The sequence below is a fragment of the Pimephales promelas genome, chromosome 11, assembly GCF_988280905.1.
Source record: "Pimephales promelas chromosome 11, fPimPro1.hap1.1, whole genome shotgun sequence".
NCBI lineage: Eukaryota > Metazoa > Chordata > Actinopteri > Cypriniformes > Leuciscidae > Pimephales > Pimephales promelas.
In genome coordinates, this window is record NC_142779.1 from 22,135,478 (window position 1) to 22,147,432 (window position 11,955).

The 11,955-nt window shown below is 36.1% G+C and overlaps 1 protein-coding gene across 1 annotated transcript; it reads right to left on the minus strand.

Moving 5' to 3' along the window:
* Positions 1–1,248: 1,248 nt before the first annotated feature.
* Positions 1,249–11,434, minus strand: LOC120463048 (interferon alpha-inducible protein 27-like protein 1). The gene is made up of 7 exons (XM_089117195.1): positions 11,305–11,434; positions 5,593–5,628; positions 5,343–5,504; positions 3,197–4,569; positions 3,093–3,110; positions 1,607–1,726; positions 1,249–1,493 (listed from the first exon to the last, which is right to left on the minus strand). Exons 1-4 carry the CDS (start codon positions 11,312–11,314, stop codon positions 4,388–4,390), a joined length of 390 nt encoding a protein of 129 aa, XP_088973321.1. The 5' UTR covers positions 11,315–11,434; the 3' UTR covers positions 1,249–1,493; positions 1,607–1,726; positions 3,093–3,110; positions 3,197–4,387.
* Between the last annotated feature and the right edge of the window lie 521 nt (positions 11,435–11,955).

The window sequence follows — 11,955 nt, forward strand, 5'->3', positions numbered from 1 at the left end:
TTGTTAACCATAATTTACATTCCTGAATACAATCAATCAGAGCTCCCATTGCATGTTTATCATCATTAGATCTTAAAGGGAGATACAACTGGGCATCATCAGTATATAAATGAAAAGAAATCCTATATTTATGAATGATTGAACCCAGGGGCAGCAAATATATCATGATTCAGAGCAAGAATGGAACCCTGAGGGACACCACAAGTCAAAGGAGCAGTGGAGGATGTATGTTGTCCAATACGAACAGAAATCTTACGGTCACTGAAATACGCTTGGAACCATTCAAGAGTGGTACCTCTAAGGCCAATTTTCTAAGGCCAAAATTTTGTGTCCATTTTCTAGAGCAAGTTTGATTTAGTTCACCCCGAAATGTTAATTAATACAATAATTAACAAACATGTACCAATGTGTAGTTAAGAAGGTATATTCATGCAGGAATTCAAATGGCTCAAGTCAAGATGTTCAGACAGGTATTATTAAGAACAGAGCAGAGGTACTCATCAGCATTTTGTATTCTGGGCGGTGAATCCGTTAAGCAAGGGAAATGAGCTTCTGCATAAGATGAAGCAAAGTCCTTGGCAGCATTCGCTGCAAAGTGACGAGTCGATCGGACTGGTGGGGCAGTAATATCAGATCGACCAGGAAAGGTGGCATTAAATAAAACAGATTTGTGACCGGAAAAACCATTGTCACAAATTCCAATGAAAAGCCATGAGTAAAAAACAGATGCAGAGTGTGACCTTTGATGTGCGTGACCGGACATCCGAGGAGTGCTAATAAAAGTACAAATTTGGGGGGACGAGTTTGGTAAACTGACTCAGGTCGCCTTTTTTGTCCACTTTCGGACATGAAGAGAAAGTCCATTATGTGAGGTAAAATAGTCATTTAAAAAAAGTCTTATAAAGCATTGATCGAACATTTAGCAATGCCATCATCAAACGCAAAGAGTTCTGCTTTTGCAAGAACTCTAGACACTGTCAATGGTGTTTATACAGTAACCCCATCATAAGGTTGGTTTGAGCTATAGTCATAATGTGGTTTGAGCCAATAAGCAATACATATATATTGAGAAATATATTAAAAAATATTTAAGTTATTTGAGCACCAAATGGTGCCTTATGGCTTGGCTTCAGTGTGTTCCTTATAATGGCAATCTGAGGAACCATTTTCATTAGGAAAACTTCCCTTATGACAGTTTAAGTAAGTAACTCTGAGCAGTCACAGTACAACATTAGTTTACGATATAAATAAATGACATAAAGAGACTTTTTATTTTTGCTTATAAACAGCACCCTTACACCTAGACTGATACAGATAGGACACTGATGTTAATCACTAAGACATACAGTGAGATAATGAAAATATAATGATTTCTTTTTTTTATAGAAACATACATAAATGCAAAGATTTATAGTTACACAGTTAAACAGTATAGTTGCTAGCCATGCTAGCAACTGCCCTCACAGTGGCTCCCAAAGCCCCCACGATGGCACCTAATGACATGAAAAATGTCAGTTGAAAAAGGTTTTGTAAATTTGCCCCTTGCATAACTCAGTTTTATTGTTATGCATTATGATAAAAAAAAAAATCCAGAGATTTGGCTCACCAGCAGATTGAAGAACCCCTCCTCCGTTCGCCACAGCAGCAGCTGACATCAAAGTGGAGGCCACTGAACCTGCAGCAATTCCCCCTGTTAGAACAGCAGGAGCGGCAACAATTGCTCCAGCTATTAGGAGAAACAGAGTAGTTCAGGTGGATCAAATGCCATTAAAATAAAGATATTCCACAAATCAGGTTTTTTTAAACCTGTCCTGGAGCACCCCAGAACTACACATTTTCTGCATCCGAAATTGCATACTCTCTTGAGTTGAACATGTAATTCACAACCTCTAAAAAGTCTACATTTGAAAAGGTGTAGTGTGAATATGGCCTGACGTATTACATTCACCATGTTGTCATCGTGATGTGACGTACACTTTTGATTTATATATAGGCTAATGTTGATTTTGAGAAAATAACGTTAAAAAACAGGAGATTTAACTATATAAAATAAAGTCCTGGGGCAAGGTCAAGCTCAAACTGGTGCGCAACATTTTACGTTTCCCGGTTGAACGACTTTGGAAATGGTGTGCAACGGGGTTTGAGATACATTTTCTCTTGTTTGGGAGGCGTTTCAAAAATGTCAGCCCAATCAGCAGCAACATGTACCACTTCACTTCAGATTTCTAGATCTGACTCTGAGCTGCAGATAAATGAAAATTATTTCCAGACTATAGGCTACTGTTCCATCAGATTTTGCGCTGCAAACCATTCATGACAGTTGTTATGCTGGAAAATAATCATGACCAGCCGACATGAATTATATTAATAATGTTAATAGCACGGCCAGTCAAAAAAGGATCTACCATGTGCATAGTAAATCGATCATCAAAAATCATATTGGGAGGGAATTAATGTAGCTGTATCGGATACAAGTCCTATCTAAAGTGAGTGTACTATAGCCTATAGACTAAACAGACCAAAAAAATCTGTGCATTAAATGCTGCCCAAGTAAAGTCGTTTACAAATTTAACAATAGCAATAATAAGGTCATAGATCATAACACAACACCTGAAATGTCTTTTCATCCTGAAATGCGAGGCAAATGTTGAATCCCAATATGTTGCTGTCTGGGACAAATCCCTTAACTTGATTGATAAAAAAATCAGATAGAGATTTTTTAAATCTCTTTTATTCTGGAAGGCAAGGGCAGTGACTTTAACATTTTGCAGTAGCCTATTGAACACGTAATAGCCTATCGATTTCGCAGGCTCCGAAAAATCTTCAAAAAGAACACAAAGAATGGCCCTTTCAGACAGGGCTTTCATTAATCTAGGATTATTTAAGATAAATTTGACGTCTCAGTAGCGTTAATGTGCCTTAGGGAAAAAAAAACAAAAAACATTAGGCCTACTGATGTGCATCTTGAGAAAAAAAAGCACTGACATATTTTGAGATATGTCAGTACAACATGCTTTCAGTTAAAACAGCTCAACCATGTCTTTTGGCTGAAGCCAGACAAACCAGATGTATTTTTAAGAATTGTAGCCTACCTGCTGCAAGAACCGTCACTAGGATGGATAGAAAAAAACAAAACAATTAAACTTGATAAACATTTAAAATTCTAGTTAGGATATTAGGCCTATAGCCTACTTACAGGGATCCATTAATTCGACTCTAGGTTAAAACGAACAAACACAGGATGCTCTTGCTTTACTGATCTGTTATAGGCGAGAGCTTGCTTAAATAGCATTCTGGGTGTCTCCCTTTTCAAGAAAAGAAATCGAAACTGAAATGAAACTGCATCAGAAACAAGCTCTGGTCCTGAATGCAGCCTGTAGCGTGATTATGTAAAGTTATAATGACCATTGATGCATAATGTTTTCGCTGTGTGTTTCTAGCTGCTAGCCTGTTTTTTCTTTCTATTTCTAAACTTCTGTGAAGATTCTATCATTTAATTCCCGTATAGGTTCGATCTGTTCTGTTTTTTATTGTTCGATGCATTATAATAATTCAAATAAAATAAAACATTTACAGAAAAAAAACAACAACATTTTAACACGCATCATTGTTTAACCACGTAACGTTAGTAGGTTTCGATTTCCTCATGAAAGTTTAAACACGCATGCGCGCGATGACTCACAAATCAGCCTACATTGCTTTAAAAAAAAAAAAAATAAAATTGTTAAAATTGACAAAAAATCTATGCAACTTTGTTTGACAGGATAGATTTTTGGTTAAGTTAGCAGTTTAACCTAATGTCATCTGTAATTGTAAAGATTTAAAATCACCCAAGAAAGCCATAACATAGGCTATTTGCTTTTTTCCCTTATAGCAGCTTCAAAGATCTCCAAACGATGTTTGAAATACTATAGATATGCATTTTGTATTTTATCTACAATGACACTGGCCAAGAAAGGAAACCGAAACCAAATCATAAACAAATAGAGCGGAACAGACAAACTGGAGGAAAGCAGGCTCGATTATACGGTTCTTAATTAGGCTAGTTGATGTTTGCTCACTGCGGAGTCTATACTGACCAAGTTATACAAGTCAATTACAAGAACAAGGCAACCATGTGAGAGACGTTTGACTAAAGACTTACAAATCGCCGGTAACCTATTGTAACTGAGAACATGGGAGTAAATGGCTATAACATTCCCACAAACTGTATCCACTGGAGAAATATACAACAAATGTTTAATTTTTCCTAAAGCAGGATAAAATTACAAATTGTAAACCTCATATTTTTAAGTTGGAATAGCACGTGCATAAAATTGATATATTACTGCAACTACACAAATTGCTCCTGCAAATACATTGTTATGATCAGTTATTAACAGAGGATCTATTTCAGCATAAGCTCTTGGGTCATCTCAATCTCTTCCTCCTCTTCATAGTCTTCCTCCTCAGGTGAAGGTGGACTCTTGGAACGAGAAAGCAAATCTGCAGCTCCACCTACGACAGCACCTGCTGCTCCACCCACAGATGCCACGACTGCTGCCGCACCTGCAGACAGCCCAGCAGCACCTGACCAGGGAGAACGTAAAAGGAGAATATCTTTTAATCAAAAGACTATAATATGTTTTTCAACATTTTTAGAGTGACATGGGGGTCAGGAAATGTAGGACATTTTTATGTTTGGATAAATTATTCCTTTAAAATAGAGCATACACCAATTTTTTAGTTTGGCCCACATGGCCTATTCATTTCAAATAAGGTTTGTTACATTTTTTCGTATAAAAAAACAAGAATTATTTATTTTGATTTCACAGTGGCATTTCAGTAGCCTACACTATTTAAAAAAGTTGCTGTTTGAAATTAAATAGGCTACAATCATGTTTAAGTTATTTCAACTATTTCAAATTACATTAAACTGAACTCTAAAAAAATGTTTGAATCTTGTATAACTTTTCTAAATAAGTTAAGAAATGTTCATACATTTTTTATAAGTTAAAGCAATGAAAAAACATTACCTTGCCATTACTTATTGATAACATTTTTATACAATGCATTTATTATAATTTATTTATCCTTAAGACACTTTCTATTTATGTTCCCTGTTAATCTTTAATCAAAATAGGTTCCCCTCCCTCTTACATCTCTTCTCTAATGACGTGCTTACTGGTGCAAGGGCGGGACAACCCGTCACTCACATGACATCACAGCAATAGCAAACCACAACCATCCCACAACTCCCTACATTTTTTCTTGTTCAAAAAGAAGTTTCATCTAGATGTATGTCACAATATGGAAGAAAAGATCATCACAACTTCCTTTTAACTTTTAATAAACAAAAATACCTGCTGACTGGAGGAGCGCGACCAAACTCCCCGCAGCCACTCCTCCCCCGTTGGCGATGGCTGCTGATGACATCATGCTGGCAGCCATAGAACCAGCTGCTATACCAGCAGAGGTGAATCCAGCCATGGTGAGCGCCACCGGAGCCAATACAACAGCACCAACTAATGGACATAAACGGCACTAACTATCTTCTGTAGGCTACAACTGATTTGGGTTAATTTGAAGAAACAACCCTCAGAACAACTTTACCTGCCCCAGTTGTGACCCCAATTATGGTGAAGAGTCCTGAAAAAGAATAAACCCGATGAAATCACTGCAGAAATTATTTATAAAAGGCCTAAATGTCCTAAATTATATTGGAATTATAAATGCTCATTGAGTAGCCTGCTACCTGACAAATAGGCCTAAGAGAGAGATAGGCCACCACTGAATGTCCATGGACTAACAGAGACTTTTTGCTGATGTATCAAGCAAAACGGAGAAAGAGGTGTCAGTTATTTTGTAATACAATCCTTTTGGGGATATCTTATTTTTAAAGAGTTCTTCTTCTTAAAACGGATAGTTTCGGTTCTCGATTGAGAGTGCACATAAAACAAAATACAATAGACAAAAGTCCATTCAGATTATGATTGGTTGTGTTCGAAGCCATTGCATAATTACTGTACAAACATGAAAAAAATGTGCATGGGCAAAAAATATTAAAATAAATATTTTATAGACTAATGTGAAACTACGGCTTCTTATAATATTTGAAGATATTGTCTGCTTTACAAGTATTAACGCGGATCACACATTAAACCTATTTAACAACGATTTTGTAAAATAAAAGTCCTTTATAAATATTAACATGTATGTATTGCAGAATACTGACTATGTAGTCATTTTATAGAACTCTGTTCTTTTCTCTTCCTTTTTTTCTCTCTCTCTCTCTCTCTCTCTCTCTTTCTTCTTTTTCTTTTTAATGCACTTTGTAATATTATGGTATATGTATAGGGCTATGGACCATCTTGTGTGTCCTGAATAAAGATTATCTATCTATCTATCTATTAACACATTTCTTCTACAATCTCATATAGACCTCCTTCTGCACCAAAGTAGGCTACACACTTTCCTCATGATCTGATTGTTTGTCATCTATAAAATATGCCGAATTGACTTTAATGGGTGACTTAAATTGGGACTGATTAACACCTGCATCAGATCAAATTAAAAGTTTTTGTGACTCTAACCCAAATTATAGACTCACCTACAAGCCAAATCCTAAACATCCTGAAAAGTCTACACTCCTTGATTTGTTTTTAACAAATGTGCTGCAGAAATACAAAGCTACTGCTATTTTTGCAAATGATATGAGTGATCTGTGTTATTGCTGGTGTGAGAGATATCTAAATATAAACCGCATTAAGAGATAATTAAGAGAAATCTGAAGTCGTTCTGTGAACAAGCTTTTTTATTTGATCTTAATCTTTGTGACTGGACCAGGGTGAATTTGATACCGGAGCCCAAAATAGCATTGCAAAATGTAAATTTCCTTTTTGGAAATTTAAGACTAAAGGGTAATCCGTGGTTTTCAGAGAAATTGTCTGATGACCGTGATCTTGCTTGGTCAATGGCAAAGAAATCCAAAAATAGCTCAGACTGCCAACATGTTAGGCACCTGAGAAACAAATGTGTCTCTCAAATATACGTAAAGCAAAACCTGATTTTTATCTTTTTCAAATTAAATATGTGATAGTTCAGTTAATCCCTCTACATTTTGGAAAGTTATAACATCACTGTCTTCTGACTCTAGGGATACTGTCATGCCAAATATATTGAAGTGGAAGGATAAAATTATTACAGACAGGAAAAGTATGCTAGATTTCCTAAACCAGCACTTTCTATCTTCTGGGTCGTTGTTTGAGCATGCAACAAAAACAGAGAAGACAAAAGGACAACTCTTTTGTCTAGGGGAAATGTAACTATCGATTTTGATCTTGTTTAGATTGCAACGCAAGAAGTATATGATGCTCTTATGAGGTTAAATGCTAAGCAATCCGCTGGTCCTGATGGGCTGGATCCATACTTTTTAAATATTGCTGCTGAACATATTGCAGAACCTTTGACACATATTTTCAACCTGACTCAGGAAACTGGATTAATACCGATTGTAGCATATGCCACTCCTTTATTAGGGTGGTGACCGATCAAATCCAAATAATTATAGGCCAGTATCTAAGTTATCTGCTTTATCCAAGATTTTAGAAGGGCTTATATGTGATCAATTGAAAGACTATTTAGAAACAAACAAACAAACAAAAAAAAAACATTTTAAATGATTTGCGTTTTTGTGAAAAACACAGCACTGTCACTGCCACTATGAAAGTGCTAAATGACTTTATAAGTATTGATTCTAAAGAACGTTGTTCTATGCTGTTCCTACATCTTTTGACGCAGTTGACCACTATGTCCCGTCTCAGAGATTGGTGGATACTGGAATGTCTCCAAAAGCTGTCAAATGGTTTGGAAACTATTTGAGTGGCAGAACACAAATTGTTCAAGTTGATTTGCATGTCCTCAAACTCATTACTTAAACAAAATGGTATCCCCAGGGGTCCATTTGGGGTCCAATTTTATTTACCATTTATATACAGTGAGGAAAATAAGTATTTGAACACACTGCTATTTTGCAAGTTCCCCCACTAAGAAATCACGGAGGGGTCTGAAATTGTCATCATAGGTGCATGTCCTGTGAGCGCCATTAAAAAAAAAAAAAAAAAAAAAAAAAAAAAAACGGAAATCACAATGTATGATTTTTTTAAACTATTTATGTGTATGAAACAGCTGCAAATAAGTATTTAAACACCTGAGAAAATCAATGTTAATATTTGGTACAGTAGCCTTTGTTTGCAATTACAGAGGTCAAACGTTTCCTGTAGTTTTTCACCAGGTTTGCACACACTGCAGGAGGGATTTTGGCCCACTCCTCCACACAGATCTTCTCTAGATCAGTCAGGTTTCTGGGCTGTCGCTGAGAAACACAGAGTTTGAGCTAACTCCAAAGATTCTCTATTGGGTTTAGATCTGGAGACTGGCTAGACCACGCCAGATATGCTTCTTACAGAGCCACTCCTTGGTTATCCTGGCTGTGTGCTTCGGGTCATTGTCATGTTGGAAGACCCAGCCTCGAACCATCTTCAATGCTCTAACTAAGGGAAGGAGGTCGTTCCCCGAAATCCCGCAAAACATGACCCCGGTCATTCTCTCCTTAATACAGTGCAGTCGCCCTGTCCCATGTGCTGAAAAACACCCCCAAAGCATGATCACCCCCATGCTTCACAGTAGGGATGGTGTTCTTAGGATGGTACTCATCATTCTTCTTCAAACACAGTTAGTGGAATTATGACCAAAAAGTTCTCATCTGACCACATGACTTTCTCCCATGACTCCTCTGGATCATCCAAATGGTCATTGGCAAACATGTGCTAGTTTAAGCAGGGGAAACTTCCGTGCCATGCATGATTTCAAACCATGATGTCTTAATGTATTACCAACAGAAATCTTGGAAACGATGGTCCCAGCTCTTTTCAGGTCATTGACCAGCTCCTCTGGCCTGATTTCTCACCTTTCTTAGGATCAGTGAGACCCCACGAGGTGAGATCTTGCATGGAGCCCCAGTCCGAGGGAGATTGACAGCTTCATCCATTTTCTAATGATTGCTCCAACAGTGGACCTTTTTCTCCAAGCTGCTTGGCAATTTCCCCGTAGCCCTTTCCAGCCTTGTGGAGGAGTACAATTTTGTCTCTAGTATGTTTTTGGACAGCTCTTTGGTCTTGGCCATGTTGGTAATTGGATTCTTAATGTTATTTGAGTGTCAGAATTAGGCTAGCTGATATTTATGGAAGCTTGTTTCCGCCATTGAATAAAAAATATAATAAAGAATTGTGACTTTTTATCTTACAATTCTGACTTTTTTTCTCACAATTCTGACTTTTTTTCTCACAATTGCGAGTTTATATCTCACAATTCTGACTTTATTTCTCAGAATTGCGTGATATAAAGTCGCAATTGCGAGTTATAAAGTCAGAATTGTGTGTTATAAAGTCAGAATTGCGAGATATAAAGTCAGAATTGCGAGATATAAAGTCAGAATTGCGTGATATAAAGTCAGAATTGTGAGATATAAAGTCGCAATTCTGAGAAAAAAAGACAGAAGTGTGACTTTTTTTCTCACAATTGCGAGTTTACATCTCGCAATTCTGACTTTATAACACATAATTGCGAGTTTATATGTCGAAATTCTGACATCTTTTCTCAGAATTGTGAGATATAAACTCGCAATTGCGACTTATTAGGCCAATTCTTTTTCCCCCATCAGAAGAGTTTAAATCTCACAATTCTATGGAAGCTTGTTTCCGCCATTGAATAAAAAATATAATAAAGAATTGTGACTTTTTATCTTACAATTCTGACTTTTTTTCTCACAATTCTGACTTTTTTTCTCACAATTGCGAGTTTATATCTCACAATTCTGACTTTATTTCTCAGAATTGCGTGATATAAAGTCGCAATTGCGAGTTATAAAGTCAGAATTGTGTGTTATAAAGTCAGAATTGCGAGATATAAAGTCAGAATTGCGAGATATAAAGTCAGAATTGTGTGATATAAAGTCGCAATTCTGAGAAAAAAAGACAGAAGTGTGACTTTTTTTCTCACAATTGCGAGTTTACATCTCGCAATTCTGACTTTATAACACATAATTGCGAGTTTATATGTCGAAATTCTGGCATCTTTTCTCAGAATTGTGAGATATAAACTCGCAATTGCGACTTATTAGGCCAATTTTTTTTTCCCCATCAGAATAGTTTAAATCTCACAATTCTGACTTTATATCATGCAATTCTGACTTTATAACTCGCAATTGCGACTTTATATCACGCAATTCTGACTTTATAACTCGCTTTGCGACTTTATATCACGCAATTCTGACTTTATGTCTCGCAATTCTGACTTTATAACTCGCAATTGCGACTTTATATCACGCAATTCTGACTTTTTATCTCGCAATTCTGACTTTATAACTCGCAATTGCGACTTTATATCTCGCAATTCTGACTTTTTATCTCGCAATTGCGACTTTATATCACGCAATTCTGACTTTATATCTCGCAATTCTGACTTTATATCTCGCAATTCTGACTTTATAACTCGCAATTGCGACTTTATATCACGCAATTCTGACTTTTTATCTCGCAATTGTGAGAAAAAAAGTCCGAATTGTGAGATAAAAAGTCGCAATTATTTATTTTATTTTTTTATTCAGTGGCGGAAACAAGCTTCCATACAATTCTGACTTTATATCATGCAATTCTGACTTTAAAACTCGCAATTGCGACTTTATATCACGCAATTCTGACTTTATAACTCGCAATTGCGACTTTATATCACGCAATTCTGACTTTATAACTCGCATTGCGACTTTATATCACGCAATTCTGACTTTATGTCTCGCAATTCTGACTTTATAACTCGCAATTGCGACTTTATATCACGCAATTCTGACTTTTTATCTCGCAATTCTGACTTTATAACTCGCAATTGCGACTTTATATCTCGCAATTCTGACTTTTTATCTCGCAATTGCGACTTTATATCACGCAATTCTGACTTTATATCTCGCAATTCTGACTTTATATCTCGCAATTCTGACTTTATATCTCGCAATTGCGACTTTATATCACGCAATTCGGACTTTTTATCTCGCAATTGTGAGGAAAAAAAGTCAGAATTGTGAGATAAAAAGTCGCAATTATTTATTTTATTTTTTTATTCAGTGGCGGAAACAAGCTTCCATAGATATTTGCAGCTTATGATACAAATCATTAATTATGAGATATTTGCAGCAGTATGATACAAATAAATAGCTAAAAAATCATATTTAAAAATCCTTTCAAAGATAAAAAAGCAAATCTTTGAGCTTACCGCGCTTCATATTTAGATAGTTGCACAGGAGCTTTTAACTTGGTATCCCTGCTAATGCTGCAGAGTGCAGACGGAATGACGCAAGTAAACTGAAACTAAACCGCTTCCTTGCAAATCACGTTCAGCTGTGAATAATTCTGTATAAACAATCCCTGAAATACTGTAAAACAAAAAAAGCCCTAATTTTTCATGAATACTTATGCAAACTTATTTCCTAGTGTCTACTGCTGAGTCTCTTGGTTTTTTTTTATTTATTTATTTATTTATTTTTTTTATTTATTTTTTTTTTATTTTTTTTTCTTTTACAATGTTGTACTCCATGTTCAATTCATGTTGTAAGATTATCTGAAGACGGTTGTGATGTGCCTTGTTGTATGTTTGATATAAGATTCAATAAAAAAAAAAAAAAAAAAAAAAAAAAAAACGTTCAGCTGTGGTGGTGGCGGAGTTTCCCATTTCCCCTTCAGTGCGCATGTGCAACCTCAAGACGGCGAAAAATACATGACCTTATACGTCACGTTAAACGGATCATGTGCTTTTTCACCGCTTGTCAGTGTAGTGTTAATATTTCTCTCCATCACTATAATAAATTTCACGTTGTTTGTTAGACAATTAGCAATTAAATACAGTAAAGTAGCCTATAGAATTTTA

Excerpts from the sequence above, each read along its gene's own strand:
- LOC120463048 (XM_089117195.1), bottom strand. Across the intron at positions 5,505-5,592 it reads TGGGGTCACAACTGGGGCAG|TTGGTGCTGTTGTATTGGCT; the intron begins GTAAAGTTGTTC and ends TATGTCCATTAG. Across the intron at positions 4,570-5,342 it reads CGCGCTCCTCCAGTCAGCAG|GTGCTGCTGGGCTGTCTGCA; the intron begins GTATTTTTGTTT and ends CTCCCTGGTCAG.